Genomic DNA, 17412 nt, shown 5'->3' on the forward strand with positions numbered 1-17412 from the left:
GGCAAGCAAATATTTCCGCCTCATGTAAAGTTAGTACAAATTCAGTTGAATAATCTTAGTTCCTCTTCTCTTAGACTGGCAACACTGTCAGAGACTCATGTTTTCCTATGCACTTTGGATGTGAAAGAAGACTTGTTTTGTAAGGAAGAAGGAAAGATTAGGTATAAACCTTCTCTATGCCAGTTCTATACATCCTACTCATAGTAATTGAACGGGAGGTGTTTTGCACTAAATTATCTGCGTCTTAATTAAAATGAGGCGATTTCTTATTTTTCCTGAAGAATCCTCCAAAGAACTCAAAATGATTTAGTATAGTAGTCTGTAACTGTAAAATGAAAAAAAAAAATAATAATAAACTGTTTTCAAGGGTAAATTCAACAAGTTCTATGAAGATTATTTGGGCCAAGCTTGTTAGCTTCTCCTCTACCACCAGACTTGACTCACTAAACTTAACGGTCTTGCTCATCAGTATCACCAACGTAGATGGAACTAGTTGACAGCGTTGCCAGTCTTCTCCAGGTGGTCCTGTCTTGGTCTAGTTATAGGACCTCATTTGGGTTGATATTACGGCTAATTGGGTTACGACATCAGCCCACCTGGTGCAAATGGCTGGTGACGCCACCTAGCGTCACCAGCCATTTTTCGAGGAGTTGGAATCTCTGATGATCCTTGCAGGGGAGCTAGGCGGGAGGCGGAGTAGGTGGACTTGCTACCTCCAGGAACGAGTTTCTTTTTGAGTAGAGATTTGCCAGCTTGAAAGCCGTAAGGGTCTCAGTATTGAGGATCTAATCATACCATTTGAGGCCTTCTATTCGACCTAGGCGTCCTCTGCCACTAGAGGAACTCAAGCATCTACCAGTCATCTCTCATATGTGCAGCTGCCAAGATATCTTCTTAATGGATGTGCTTCAGGTCGTACAGACAAGTGGAATGAATCATATTTTTCGATCATCATTTTTCAGGGCCCCTGCTGACTGCCACTTCTGTACCGTTTTGGGGGATTCTTCTTCCACTATACGAATGATGTGTGCCAAGTAGTACCATTTCCGTCGGCACATGATACATCTATTTCAGGGAGCTTGCGCGATATAGAGCGGGCTGTCTGGTTGAACATGTACGTTTATGCCAGTGTACATACGCTTTTATTTTGAAATTTTTACATGTCTCAAGTTGCATGGTCCCATATTCTTAAATATATACTCTTGAGTCCTTATTATCAAAGTCAGCAAAACTCAAATTAAATCAAAACAAAACTATGTTTTAAAAAGGAGGCATTTTACAGCTTAGGCTGTTTTTTCTGAGCATAATTACTGTTCTTTTTTGTGTGTCTCCCTCTTTGTTTACTCTTAGACCTCCACCAACGAAAAAGATCATTAGAATACAAAATGCACAGCACTGAAAGCGTTCTGATTTGGGTAATTCAATCCACCAATCTCCTCTTAAAAGCATCATAAAATGTAACAAAGAATACATTTTATCTATACTAAACAGCATTATGTTTAATCACAAGTATTTAAAATTTTGAATATTAAAAAGAAACTAAAAACAAAAATCTACTAAGTCAGAGTTGCATATGCTTCGAAGTTAAAAAAAAGGCGAATATGTCCAGTGGTAGATTAAAATGGCTACATTTTATTCTCTAATATTTAATATACAGGAATCAAGATAGCGAAAAGAACATCTGCCATTTTTGGAAATTCTAAGAGCCAACCGTTTCCAGAAGAGATTGTATGGATACTGGAATCCAACGTGTTCCATAATCTTTTGCAAAAATCACATTTTTATCAAAATATATAAATCCACTGCCACATTTATACACTTGTTTTCCTTCTTGCCACCTATCAACAGGCATTATTAGAATACCCCTTTCTTCACATCGTCTAATCACCAAATCTTTAAAACCCGAGGGCATGGACATCTCCACCCGAATTTGTGGCTGGTTAACACGAGGTGGTGGAGTTGGTAACAACGCAGGCCGAGTAGGGAAAGGTATAAAAGGTTGTGGCACCCTCGGCGGCGCTTCACTTGCCATTTGCACTGCACGGTTCATTATATCAAGTGCTTTTGTGAGTTGTTCTTTAACACTAGGATGCTTGGCAATATTTTCAGGAAAAGGGCCTTCCACCCTTTATACCAATTTGTAACTTCTTCATAATTGGGGTTATGGTTTAGCCATGTGGCAAGGACCTGTAGCCATTTAGGGAAAAAGAATTTTTCAAGCATGGTCGTCACCTGTACAACGGGTAAAGATCTTCCCAAGCCATTACCCAATTCCATTGATCTAAGACTTGAGACTGAGGATTAATTGTCATTGCATTTAGCTCTTTTGCTAGCTTAGGTACGATATGTTTAATCAAAAATGCGTCCATATGCGCTTTAGGAAAAACTGTTAACCAAGGTTCTAGAACAAGTCGCGCTGATTTATCAGAAGGATGCCAGTTAATCAGTGCAAATCCAAGCTTCTGTCTAATTGTTGGATAGACAATATCCAAATTCTGTCCTAACAAAGGAATCCATGGATGAACCCATGAATGGATAGGTATTGTATCCGTGAGCGGGTTCCATGTGTCTACCTCTGACTGTATTTTCGGCAAAATAAAATGATGCAAAATATTATGAAAAATAGTGGGTGGTAAAAGTGGCAGCCACACTTCAATCAAATCAATCATTGGGTCGCAGATGCGACAATTCCAACTGCTAACCGCTATTCGAAACAATGGCATCCAGGCGTTCCATATTAATCCATAATATGGACTAATTTGCGCTAGCCTTGTTTGGTTCTCAAGAATATCTTTAAACTGCTGAAACAAAGTGATATGCTCCTTAGGACTTGAAAGAGGTTGCCAAAGACTTAACCTCTCTCGCATTAAGGGAACGAGGTATGAATTGGCTAGATTACCCATTTCATATAGATGATACTCTTCATAATATTCACTCTGAAGCTGAGTTAGGACTGAAGCTAAGTATGAAAGCGTTAGGGGGTTGGATGTGTCACTAAACCGTTTTTCTAAATCTTCCAAAATTCCGAGGAGTCGAGTTGAGGATTTTAGTTGATTTTCCTCTCGCTCAACTAGGATCTTGAGTGTATTTTCTTCTTGTTCTAAACCAACAATTCTATCATGAGCATGATTCAGCTCTCTTGCATTCCGAATGATTTCATGTTCACACATATCAACAAATAAAGTTACATTATGACGAAGTTCAGGTATATCATAATGAGCAAACTCACGTGTCAAATCAGCAACCGCGGCCTGAGAAGAAATAGCATGATATCCGCTCAAAACTCTTTGTTCTGGTCCTGTCATATCAATTACTTTCACCTTATTATCAACTTGAGTTCTAACAACCCGTCGACCTCCTTTACTCTCTTCTTCTATAACCTCCTCAATGGTTTTATACACGTAATTTGCTTTATTCTTCTTCTTCCCTTCTGAGCGCCATTGATGTGGTTTCAATTCATTTTCCTCTTCAGGTACGGGCTCTGGAGCGATAGGAACCTCCGTGCCGTAGGCTCCAATAGCCCCTCTACCTTTCCGAAGAACAGCCTCAATAGGTTTTGATATTCCCTGCAGTTCTCTTCCCAAACCTTTACCGGGTTGATAACCCATTTGGAGAAGTAGTTTAGCTCCAATGCCCTTTGTGTGAGCCTCCCAGTTTCCCATTTCACCCTTTGATTTGCCAGTGCGTCGAGCTGCTGTACGCTTACGTCTAAAAAAGAATCAACTTAAAAACATCTTTAAAAAGTCTATGTGATTTTAAGATTCATGAATTTGATAATTCTTGCACTAAAAATGCAATTACGCTGACAGGTCTTTGAAGCGACTGAAATGCGTGCACTTTACCTTCATCTGTAATTAGCACCTACCATACGAAACCAAAATTTTTCATAATTTTGCAGTTTTTTTTTCTGTTTTAGTTTCAAGTTCTGAGTCTTCTTTTTTCTTTTCTTATTTATCCCAGTTATATATATATATATATATATATATATATATATATATATATATATATATATATATATATATATATATATATATGCTATTGATTTTACAAAAAGCCTTTAATATATCAACCAATAATAACTCGCAAAATGTCAGCCGAGAGTCGTTTTATTTTAAAATTTAGCATCAAGTGGACCAAAACCCCTCTGGCACCCAAAATACCCAAACAAGGCCTGAATTATAGCACCGAACAGGTAGCTTTACAACCCCCAATAAGAGTTTTAATGCGATTTCAATGGGTTTTTTTACAAGCACATCCCCTACCCTCCCTAGGAGGGCTATCTATACTTAAACCACCGAGTATCTCTACTCAAACAAAAGGAAACCAGAAACCAGTGATAGGATTACCTACAAGAGGAGACACCCTGCATTGAGTACAGCTGGAACAATAGCTGTATCCCTTGAAACACCCCTTGAAAAAAAAACAGAGCATTTAGAATGGTTTTCCAAGTGGTGTTACTCCTGAAAGCCCACCCGTTGATTCCTTTGCAAGCATGTTCAAGAGAGACAACAATAAGGAGAAAATCTAGGGAAATAGTTCACTAGGGACCTTTCAGGCCCATCATTTTTAGTAGCTTAGCACCTGAAATTTTTGTATGATAAATATTATTTTCTATTTGATTCCTGGGATATTTATATGATCCTGTCTGCAGAAGAGGAAATTTAACCCACCATCAGTAATTTGTCAACAAATTTGGCGATTCTTCCCTACTTTGGTGATGAAAACAATTTGGCAATGATCACGGTTGCAGCAGTAGCTGCAACCTAGTAAAAGATAGAAGTAGAAACACCAGTCTCCGGATGCATAGACTGGCATGTCTAAGCACTGAGCTTGATGGTCGTCTAGAAGTTTTGAGATACCAGAAAACCGGTCAATAAACTTTCCAAACCATAATACAAAGTCAGACCTAATTCAAGGGAATGAATGTAACTATCACTGAAAGCAGACCCTGAACATCCAACAAGCACGACTAAGCACACTTGCCATGAAAAGTGTATTTAGGACAGCGCTATTGCTAACAAATTAAAGAAATTTGCTACAGAAAACCGGCTATCGTTGGGAGGTCAACTTCTAGCCTCCGTTGGTTCTCTTGTCCATATCAAATATACCAGAGAGTCGCCACGGTTTATTAGGCAGAGCTCAGTGGTGTCAATTTACGAAAATGCAGGGAGGGGAGCGAAAAAGTATTTTTCAAAATCAAGAGGAAGCCAAATAATCTTAGGGGAACGAGCAATTGCCCCCCACCCAAATTGAGACCCTTAGCAGAGCTACTGGAAGATGTGGTGTTCCAGGATAAATGAAACTTTTCCCCAGTTGCAGCATCTGTTGTGGTGCCATTTTGATATATTACATTAAAAATAGGCCCACTTTAGTTGCTGAACTGGAGGGGCGGCAAAGACTGACATTGCCCACAGATGCTGAAAACCTTACCTACATCTCTGGGCGATGAGTGGTAATTAAGGACTAACCTTAGTCAATACTAACAAAATTCTAACAACGTTTGTATACGCATTATGCTAATTTCTAATAAGTGCAATTGATTGAGTTTAGATTTACTCATCAAAAGTTATTAGCATAGGAAATACGCTTAGTTTTAGGAAAAGGTGAACACCCGTAAAAGGGGCGCAATGCTGATGAAATAATCAAAGTTGACATGTGCTGATAATCCTTCAACAAAGGTCTTATATATTTGTATGTAAACATTCATTATCCCCAGTTAGCCGGAGGCGGTGGAATGGAAAATTTCCTTGATTTGTCATAGATTGCTCTGCCTATGCTCAGTCACATTTGCCGGATGCGTAGGGCCTTCCCCGTCATTATTCAAAAAAAGATGAGATATCAAATAACCCGGCAAGTCTTTTTTTTCAACTGAAAGCAAGGAACAACGTTAAAACTTAAAACGAACAGAAATTATTTCGTATTTGAGGGGATTGTCCCTCCTGAATCCCTCATCTGTTACGCTAAAGTTTGACTTTTTCTCCTAATTCTTTAAGAACGACTCCTGGAACACAAGGACCTATTAACTGGAATAAGCAGCTTTTTTGAAGTACTGAAAAACTTCAACATAACAAGCGAGGGATTGAAGAGAGGGCAGCACCGCTCACATACGAATTTATTTTTATTCGATTCGATTTTAATGTTGCTCCTTGCTTTTAGTTTAAAAAACTGTTTTTATTTAGTACGACAGAACTTCTGCTATTTTCCCGGCATTTATCAAAGCGTGTGCACCCTCCTCATAGAATGCTACCGCCTATGTTGTCAACCATGTGATAACATTTTATTTTAGATATGCATCAGTGCTGAAACGCTGATAGTCAAGGAAAAACTCCAAACGAAGTAATAGATGAAAGTCGTAAGGAGCAAGTTCGAAGCTCTACGGCGGATGGTGAAAACGACCCAACAAAAGTCCTGTATGGGTTCTTTTGTGACATTCGCAGTATGGCGTCGGGAATTAAACCACACTTCTTTTTAGCTCTCCTTGGTGCTTCTTCTACATCGAATGGTGCATTTTTACCCCCCCCCCCGGCCCCAAAATGTTTGTCCGACTCGTAAAAATGAAATAAACGTTTTGTACTCCCCCCCCCCAAAAAAAAGGTCAGTTGGCAGAAGAAATATGCTATCATAAATACATTCTAAAACCACATTGACTATACATGACGTATGACAATCAAGAAAAAAATAAACGATATATTTAAATAGCTAAAAAAAAAAAAATAAGGGTAATATGAGTTAAAAGAACAGACAGAAAAAAAAGTGAAAAGGACAAAAAGCAGATGTTACGGAAAGGACCTTTGCCAAGCCGTCTTCAGTACTAAAAAGAAAACGGAGAAAAATTAACCTTTTGAAGTAAATTCAAACAGAAGCAGAAGAAATACAGTGTTTCTTCTGCTTAAAGTGTTTCTTCTGCTCTGTTTGAGTTTACTTCAAAAGACTAGTTTTTCTTCGTTTTTTTTTTTTTTTACTGAAGACAGCTTGGGAAAGGTCCTTCCCTAACTGTCTGCTTTTTGTCCTTTTCACTTTTTTTCTATCCACTGGCTGATATTACCCTTGTTTTCTTGGCTATTTCATTATATTACTTTTTTTTCTTTTTTTTTCATACGATAAGCTATCACTAATGCAACTTGTTTTCTTAATGAAATTTTTTGTTCAGTACATCTTTTTCTTATTTTAAGCTTCTATTAAGAAGAGTTCAGCTCTTGGAAATTAAATACAAAATGCTAAAAAGCGAAATTGACCTTCTATAACTTTAACCATAAAACAGGGAATAATATAGAAGGAATCGTCTGAAGGAAACGCTATAATAAAAAAAAAACCATCACAGATCAATTCTCCAGTTGACGCTCATTCCAATGCATTTTTCACTTCCCTGACAATGCATACTGTCATATCAAGCAACTCATGTTACCATTGTAGTGCAATAATTTTTTAAGGAGTCAGAAACATAAATTCTTGACAATTTTTTTAAGCCTGCAAGGAGCGCTGAAAAATTCCCCCATTTAGCTAGTGTGAAGATTTTATTCTAAAGTTGTACTACATTTACTTTCCTATGAGGCCTCAGTGATTGGAAGCTTCAGGGATAGCAGTGATCAAGTATGGTTCTGAAACCGAGTGATTTCGGAAGACAGGAGGGGGATTTGTTAGATGTTTTTCGGAAGAATTATCTAAGGATATGACTGAGCGTACTTCAAACAACAAATTTTACAAAAAATATGGTTCTATCCCATTTTCTAGAGAAATAGCGAGAGAAAGGTTAAGATGGCTAACAGACGTTTTGCAGATGAAGGATGGGAACTGCTAAAGATCCTCCTTTTTGGCCATCCACCAAGGGTCGAACGATAAGCAGAACCAAATTTCTGATCTTTCAAAAAGCAGGTCTTCCCTGAATAGGGTGGGAAGAGATCGTAAAGAGGGATTTAAAAGAAATTGGAACTTCTAGGGAGGGTTAAGAGGGAGGCTTTGAATAGACTGGGATGGAGAAGGAGGAGCGTGCGTAGCTATGTTGGCCTCAAGCAGGTCTTCCCTGAATAGGGTGGAAAGAGATCGTAAAGAGGGGTCTAAAAGAAATTGGAACTTCTTGGGAGGGTTAAGAGGGAGGGTTAAGAGGGAGGCTTTGAATAGATTGGGATGGAGAAGGAGGAGCGTGCGTAGCTATGTTGGCATCAAGCAGGTCTTCCCTGAATAGGGTGGAAAGAGATCATAAACAGGGATCTAAAAAAATTTGGAACTTCTTGGAAGGGTTAAGAGGGAGGCTTTGAATAGATTGGGATGGTGAAGGAGGAAAGTGCGTAGCTATGTTGGCCTCAAGCAGGTCTTCCCTGAATAGGGTGGGAAGAGATCGTAAAGAGGGATTTAAAAGAAATTGGAACTTCTAAGGAGGGTTAAGAGGGAGGTTTTGAATAGATTGGAATGGAGAAAGAGGAGCATGAGTAGCTATGTTGGCCTCAAGCAGGTCTTCCCTGAATAGGGTGGAAAGAGATCGTAAAGAGGGATATAAAAGAAATTGGAACTTCTTGGGAGGGTTAAGAGGGACCCTTTGAATAGATTGGGATGGAGAAGGAGGAGCGTGCGTAGCTATGTTGGTCTAAAGCAGGTCTTCCCTGAATAGGGTGGGAAGAAATCGTAAAGAGGGATATAAAAGAAATCGGAACTTCTAGGGAGGGTTAAGAGGGAGGCTTTGAATATATTGGGATGGAGAAAGAGGGGCGTGTGTAGCTACGTTGGCCTCAAGCAGGTCTTCCCTGAATAGGGTGGGAAGAGATCGTAAAGATGGATTTAAAAGAAATTGGAACTTCTAAGGAGGGTTAAGAGGGAGGCTTTGAATATATTGGGATGGAGAAAGAGGGGCGTGTGTAGCTACGTTGGCCTCAAGCAGGTCTTCCCTGAATAGGATGGGAAGAGATCGTAAAGAGGGATTTAAAAAATATTGGAACTTCTGGGGAGGGTTAAGAGGGAGACTTTGAATAGATTGGGATGGAAAAGGAGGAGCGTGCGTAGCTATGTTGGCCTCAAGCAGGTCTTCCCTGAATAGGGTGGGAAGAGATCGTAAAGAGGGATTTAAAAGAAATTGGAACTTCTAAGGAGGGTTAAGAGGGAGGCTTTGAATAGATTGGGATGGAGAAAGAGGAGCGTGAGTAGCTATGTTGGCCTCAAGCAGGTCTTCCCTGAATAGGGTGGAAAGAGATCGTAAAGACGGATCTAAAAGAAATTAGAACTTCTTGGAAGGGTTACTAGGGAGGCTTTGAATAGATTGGGATGGAGAAGGAGGAGCGTGCGTAGCTATGTTGGTCTAAAGCAGGTCTTCCCTGAATAGGGTGGGAAGAAATCGTAAAGAGGGATATAAAAGAAATTGGAACTTCTAGGGAGGGTTAAGAGGGAGGCTTTGAATAGATTGGGATGGAGAAAGAGGGGCGTGAGTAGCTACGTTGGCCTCAAGCAGGTCTTCCCTGAATAGGATGGGAAGAGATCGTAAAGAGGGATTTAAAAAAAAATTGAACTTCTGGGGAGGGTTAAGAGGGAGCTATGTCGGCGTGATGCTGCAGTGAATTTTTAGTAGTAGCAGTAGAAGGTTCCTCAGTAATTTGTATCAAAAGATTTGTCCTTATACTTGAAAGAAGATAGAAAACTTTAAATCATTCATAAAATATTTTTGTTTTTAGTTATTTGGATCTTTACATTTCAGGTTTTTTTCTGAGGAATTTCTGCTTCATTTCAGCTAACTTCACCAGTTCGATTCAAATTCCCCATAGTAAGTAGTTTTCTTTTTTGTTTGTTTCAGTCTTAAGTTTTTGGGCCATTCAACCGTCTTAGCCACCTTTGTTCGTAAATAGTTTCACTCTTGAGTTTCTGTGTCTTGAAAATTTTTTGTTTTCCTTATTTTCTCTATACTTTAAACTCTTTTAAGTTCTCATGTATGCAGATGCGTGTTGGACCAAGAGGAAGACTGGGAACATATGCAACCATAACGTCATAGAAAGGCGAGAAGACAAAAATTCTTTGTCTGTTTTGACAAAATGTACTTCTCTATTTGAGCTGCTCCACTGAGCTACATTTGAATTTCTGCTCCATTCATTCTGATGTTGAGCCAACCAAATCAGTTCCATTTAAATTCCCCATAGAAATATGCACATTGAAATTAGCTAGAAACAATTGCTAGACGAAGAAGAAGACAGGAAAGAAAAACAACCTTAACATCAAAAGAAGGTGAGAGGGCAGCAGCCCCCTCAGCTTCAATGTATTTGAAAAAAAATAGACTTTAAAAATGTGCCAGAGGATGGCAAATTTTTGCTGATTTGACAAAAAATTTTGTAGACTGTAGATTTTTGTAAATTTTTGTAGATTACAAATAGATAAAATCTATTTTTAAAATAGATTTGACAAAAATTTACTTGGACTTAAAAGTACCGAAAGAGTATCACTCCGATAATTACGAGAGGTATGTCTTATTGAGTGTCCTCTGGAGTCGTTCTTGAAAATTTTGGAAAAGGATAAAATATTCATTCAAATACCAATATTGAAAAAGAATCATAGAGCCCCATTTTACCATTTGTAAATTTTCTTCTATTTTTAATTTTGTCAAGACAAATAATTTTTATTTTATTTCATTTGCTTAAGCGAACCAAACATTCATTCATTAAAATAAATTTTTCATCCGATTATACAAAATCCAGCTGTGTAACCGAAAATAGACTATTATTAGAACCGAATTTATGAACAAGTATTTTGATTTTGCATAATTAGCGTTAGTAATAAGTATTTTTCAAAAACACTTCAATAAAAAAATGTAAAAATTGGCAATTTAATCAAAATTGTCATGCAGCAAAAACAAAAACTCTCACTATCGGTATCTACATCATGTGGTATAAAGCAGATGGTTTAACTGGGGTGGTATAAGGCAGGGAGAGTAAACCAAATTAGATATTACAGATGGCGCAGCTAGGACAGAACAGTTTACATATTTGCAGTTTTGATTTCTTAGGTTATTGTTTAACCCTATTTTTCCCACTTAAATTGTATACATATTTGCATCATTATGACCTTTGCATTATAATAAAAATAACTATTTAAAAAAAACAACAAGTTTTTGTGCAAAGAAAAGTAAAGAGCAATATCAAGCTAAGAAGGAGCAGAAACAAAGTATTTAACAAGTAAAGACATTATCAATTAAAAAATAAAGAAATTATGAAGTAAAATTAAAAAAAATATCAGAAATTACTGGGAATTAATAAAATGAAACCAAAAGCAAACACAAATTCTCACAAGTGGAATGGTGAGTCACCACCCTCTTCAGATTCCCTTAAAGTCAAAAAAGGCATTCACTTATAAGAAAAAAACATAAAATCGCGAAGAAAGGAAGAAAACGAGGACAATTAACAGCCAGTGAAAAAATTGAAAAATCATGAAAATATTTCGGTCAAGACCTCCGCTTGACCGTTCTCAGTGCAGAATAAAACTGATAAGAATATAAAAACCAAACCTTAAAATAAAAACACAAAACTAAAATTGGACGACCCTTTCTTAGTAACGGTGAACCTTGACCGAAATATTTGCATAATTTTTCAATTTTTTCACTGGCTGTTAATTGTCCCCGTTTTCTTACTTTCTTCGCGATTTTATGTTTTATCATGATTAGCCAGTGTGGTCTCAGAAATTATTCACTTACAAGAACTATTTTTTTTAGTTCAATTTATTGAATGCCGGATAATTTAGGGTTTGATAAATAACTGAGTTTCTTTTCCGATTTTATTTTCTTTTCTTAGTATTTTCTTGTGCAATTATAATCAAGTTCCCCTGCATTACAGGTCATAGGGTCTTTGAAGGGGTATTTTGTTCTTTTTCGTTTTTGTTGATGTTTTAAAATCAGAGATGAATCCAAAGGAGGGGGGATATTTCTTCGACTCGCATATTGGTCGTTAAAATACAAATAAAAAGAGCCTTGTACCTAAAAAAACAAAAAAAAATCTTGAACTTGGTTGTAAAAATAAAGGCGAGAGAATAGAATATAACAAATCAGAATATTTATGTAACCCCTTCTCCCCCAAACAATAATTTACTTTAGTTCCCCCCACCCCCTCCTCTCCTCCCAACAGAAATCATGGATGCAAAAACCCTGGCTTAAATAGAAATATGCAATCTTGCTATATTATATAATGTATTATGGCCTTGTCTAAAATATATTTAAAGTCCATATAAGCCAATAAAAGGCCATAAAATTCAAAGATCTACTTAGCTTGCTTTAGAGTCAACAATTCGAACACCATTCCAGTAAGATAAGAAGGCAAAAGGATGTGATTAAATTTGATAAGGAGGCCAGAATTCGGCAGTAGTTTAATCATGTTTCTCAACAAGTTTAAGATGTGTTAAGAGCTGCTGTTAAATTCCAAAAATTACTATTTCAATTATTGAGAGTCTCAGAAATACAAACTACAAGATGTTTAATTAATAGTGCATAATCTAAAATTGAGACTGCTTAGTTAAAAAATCATGACTTCAATAAATCCTAAAAAGAATGTCCAAACGCAAAAGCTGTGTAAAGAGTTAATTTCCACATAGTTGGAAAATGCGATTTCTTTAGGTTTTTTCTGTGAACAGCTACTGCCTTTTCTGCCAATACTGCCAATTCCTGCCAATACTGCTAATTTTCTGCTAATTCCTGCCAATACTGCCTCTTTCGAGTTAAATCATTATTGAAGAAAAAATTATGATTACAAATCTACTCTTTAAGTCTTCAAAGAATAAAACCCTAATAGATCACCATTTTTTGTTGACAATGCTTTTTGGCTAATTTCTCGTTTAGTAGTCCCAAGCACAAACAACTTCTATCTCTTGATGGTTAACTCAGCAGTTAACACCAGGAGGAAGAACAAATTAGTGCCAGTACCTTGACGAACTAGCCGTATTCATTCGTGTCGGTTTTTAGTAGAGCCTTTAATCAAAGGGTGAACGCCATCTAGAAATCAAGTGAACCAGGTGCCGCGTCCCAAGTGTAAAAAAGTATACCAAGCTTAGCAGAATCATAGCCCAGCTTGCAGGGACTGTGTCATGCACGGAGGAAAACAAGGAAAATCAAGGAAACCAGAAAATAAGGCAAATGTGGTGATGATAAACCAGTTTTGGGACAGAAGAAGTTCTAACAAGTTAGCTTAAGAGCATCCTAGAATGTTCCCCGGATTTATAATTAACAAACACAGAAACTCTGAAAGGCAAACTTTGGTTAAAAGCAGTAAAAATAAACAAAAAAAAACAGGAAGGCAAAATAGAATAGAAAGGATCATGGTGCTGCAAGTACAGACTCATGAAACGTTTTATTTGTTTTTTTTTGTGGGGAGGGGTAAATGCTACAAAATGTGTGAACAATTAGAAGAAGTAAATTCAGAGAAACTTAGAATTTCTGGGAGGACATGGTCAGTCACTCTTTGGATTTTACATCACAAGACAATACTATGGTTCAACACCATATTTGGTAGAAAAAGGAGGTTACAAAACCAATTTTGACCAGCCAGAGTACAGTTGGTTAAAAGTAAATAACATGACTAAAATATCAAATACACTATAATTACTGTTTTTAATTGCACATAAATATTGCTTCTTTGACAAGAAAACATATGAATTGTGCTTTTTCTTCATTTTTTTTTTTTCCTGCTGAATTAACATATAAAGACATTAAATTAGGACACTTGCCACAGTTTACTGCCATGGTAAGTCACGCCCTAGCAAAGCTTGCTAAAAAAAATATATTTATTTTCATATTTTTTCTTGATTTTAATATCATACTATTGAAGCCAAATATTTAAATGACAGGACATAAGTTTGAAAAAGCTCAATCACAATAATTTATTTCCAAGTATTTTTAACTTATATTATGTATTAGTTAGTATTTTTGCAAACTTTAGCATACACATAGAAAAGCTGCTGATTCGAACTCCCATGCTTTCTACATTCAAGACCAAAAATCCTTAAAACTTTGTCTGCTGTAAATATTACGTATGAAAGGTTAACATAGCTTAAGTCACAAAATTACGCAGGAGATATCTTATTGGTGTTGTAATTATGCATAACTTCGATTTTATCCACGAATGAGACTATAGTGCACCTTAGACAATACTATAGTTCTTAATGCATTTAATAATTTGACTTTACTTCATTTATCTTTAATACATCCTTACTACAAAAAAAGGAAACTACTTTTCAAGTAATGCACAATATTCAATTTCATCTGAGGTCATAGATCTTGTATAGCCTATTAAATTCCAAATATGGGTAGAATTCTATTGAGGAACCTGAGATAGTTTAGATTCTCCATTGACAAATTGCAAACGGTTGGATATATGGGTGTTTCAGCAGTCTTCTCTCTTCTAAGGTACTATAGCATGGATATCAAAAGAGGCCAGGTTCTGCCATATGTTGACCTGGAGTCAAAATGTCAAAATACGATTTTTAATTTTGGAATTATGATCATTCACAAATTAGAAAAATAATACCAAAATTTGTATCATCTGTCTTTCCAGTACAAGATGTAGGCTAAATTCTTAAAATTACAACCATGATTTTAAAAAAAAAATGACTTCTGGTGAACAGCCAAATTTTGCAAAATCGGACATCAGTTCTTCCTGTCTCTACAGTCTGTATTTGGGGTGTATGTTTTACCCATGAAGAAAAGACGCATGTTGAATGCATAAAACAAAGGCATTGGTATCTGTAGTATTTCAAGACATTTGGACATTTTAACCTGAAAGTGCTCTATTGTTTTAGATATACTGTCTAGTACTTATTTTGATAAAAAGTATATATGTGGGGGTTAACACTTCTTAAACCTGCCCATAATACATGGCCTCCAAATTTTTTAACATAAAAATGCAAATTAAATACAAACCCTTTTAAGGTATGCATAATTGTTTCTTCTTCCTCTTCCATTTCAGCTTCTTCATCTTCACCTAGTTCCTCTTTCTTCTTCCCAGCTTGAACAACACCACCTGCCACAAAAGACAATGGTGTTGTGTAAGACTTCTTCTGTTTTCTGGAAACAGTTGCTTCTTCTTCTGCATCAGAATCATTGAAAACTCCATAAATTTGCTGTTCTTTGGTAAGTCTTCGAAAACCCGATCTTCTACCCATAGCATCTTCAAGGTCTCTGTCTGATATGCCAAATTCTTCGCGATATTCATCGTTGTTCATTGTTATCTGGGACTGCTTCAACTGCTGCTACTGTGAAGAGGAAATATCAGTAGAAAAGAACAATTGAGAACCACTCACAGATACACAACCCAGTTCACAAAAACTGTAACACGGGGTGTGGTGGGGATGACCACCATGTGATCAGCTTATACAGGTGGCAATTAATGATGGCTCTAGATTGTCTAAGCTCAGTATTTCATTCTGAGCAAATTTCATTTTCCAATTTTTTGTCTGCCCTACTCTCAATAGCCTCAGAACTACATAAGCTAGGACAAAAAGTATTAGACTAATCAACAGAAAATGCTTAGTTTCAGAGTGGGCTTCAAATGTGATATTCACAAATAATACATATTTGCGAATATCACAATAACACTTTTGGAATTGCCACAAAAGATGTGCTGACCAAATTGACATTTTACAAGAGAGCAGAAAAACAAAAAAAAAGTGGGAATTTTTTTTAACTGTTTTGAACAACCAATGTTTTACACAAGGAATGTTTTTATATGTACTTAGAATGCAGAGGTTATAATCCAGTGTACTTAGATATTATACCAAACACACTGAAGAAGTTTGCTTTCTTATGTGTGCAAAAACTGGTTTTATCTGTCTGTATTCAGAGACAATTAGCTTATGCTCAGTAGAAAAACTATGATGTAGGTATATCAATATATAGAGTTGGTATTTTCATTGGGTTAGATTATGTTAGATATTTAATATAGTGCATTCTGGGCAGCCTGCTTTCCACAATTCTTTGTTGTTTCCACAATTTTGTTAATAAGGTATTATATTTTCATCATATTTTGGTATATTTCATTATGATTAACCTGACTTCACTTCTTGATTCTGTTTGGTATCAGAGGCAGCGTAACAGTGCTGCCTAAGTAAAGAATGATGTTGGCACAAGGTATTATTTTTGGTTTCTTTTAGACCAGGGCACTTCGTATCGAAGGAGTTGTAGTAGAAACTTCGAAAAGTGCTCATTCGATTGGAAATTGGAAGGGCTTGTCCCCTTTTTATTAGTCGAAAGTGATTAGAGGGCAACTAACACCCCTCCCATATCCACCATTTCCCCAAACACATCCAATCAAAATTTTGAGATAGCTATTTTGTTCAACGTAGTTGAATGGATCGGAAATTATATCTTTGAGGATGAACCCCACCCCCAGAGCCCTCAGGGCAAGGGTTGTAAGTTATGCCCTGGGGGCGTATAAGGTTTTTATGGAAGACATTGTCACAGAAACTTCAAACAGGGCTCGTTCAATTGGAAATAAGCGCTAGTGCCCTTTTTAAAAGTCAAAAGTGATTGGAGGGCAACTAACACCCCTCTCGCGCACACCATTTCCCCAAACACGTCAAATCAAAATTTTGAGACAGCCATTTTGTTCAACGTAGTTGAAAGCTCTGGAAATTAGGTCTTTGAGGATGAAAGCCCCCCTCCCCCACAGCCCTCAGGGCAAGGGTTGTAAGTTATACCCTGGGAGCATATACGGTTATTATAGAAATCATTGTATTAGATACTTCAAAAAGGGCTCATTCGATTAGAAAATGAAGGGGCTAGTGCCCTTTTTATAGTCAAAGGTGATTGGAGGGCAACTAACCCCTCTCATACCAATCATTTCCCCAAACACATCCAATCAAAATCTTGCGATAGCTATTTTGTTCAACATGGTAAAAAGGTCCGGAGATTATCTTTTTGGGGATGAAACTCTCCCCCAGCCCTCAGGGCAAGGGTTGTAAGTTATGCCCAAGGGGCATATAAGGTTTTTATAGAAAGTGTTGTTGTAGAAACTTCAAAAAGAGCCCAATCGATTGGAAATTGAAAGGGCTAGTGCCCTTTTTTTAGTCGAAATTGATTGGAAGGCAACCAGCCCTACTCTTACGCCCAGCATTTCCCAAATACATCCAATAAAAATTTTGAGATAGCCATTTTGTTCAACATTGTTGAGAGGTCCGGAAATTATGTCTTAGAGGATGACACCCTCCCCCCACAGCCATCAGGGCTCATTCGATTGGAAATTGAGAGGCTTATTGCCCTTTTTAATAGTCGAAAGTAATTGGAGGGAGAATCACCCCCCCCCCCACACCCATCACTTCCCAAAACATTTCTGATCAACGTTTTGAAATAGCCATTTTTGTTCAACATAGTTGGACAGTCTGGAAACTATGTCTTTGAGGATGATAAACCCCGCCCCCCCCCATAGCCCTCAGGACGAGGGTTGTAAGTTATGTCCTTGGGACATA

At 37.2% G+C, this 17412-nt stretch overlaps 1 protein-coding gene across 1 annotated transcript; it reads right to left on the reverse strand.

Annotated features, from left to right (window-relative positions):
- Positions 1-1600: 1600 nt before the first annotated feature.
- Positions 1601-15196, reverse strand: LOC148939684 (tuftelin-interacting protein 11-like). The gene is given in 4 exon segments (XM_089106541.1): positions 1601-2115; positions 2118-2246; positions 2249-3708; positions 14870-15196. Coding segments are annotated over 4 exon segments (2307 nt in total). The 5' UTR covers positions 15172-15196; the 3' UTR covers positions 1601-1699.
- Between the last annotated feature and the right edge of the window lie 2216 nt (positions 15197-17412).

The sequence above is a fragment of the Artemia sp. Qi Xiang Cuo genome, chromosome 21, assembly GCF_049724085.1.
Source record: "Artemia sp. Qi Xiang Cuo chromosome 21, ASM4972408v1, whole genome shotgun sequence".
Lineage (NCBI taxonomy): Eukaryota > Metazoa > Arthropoda > Branchiopoda > Anostraca > Artemiidae > Artemia > Artemia sp. Qi Xiang Cuo.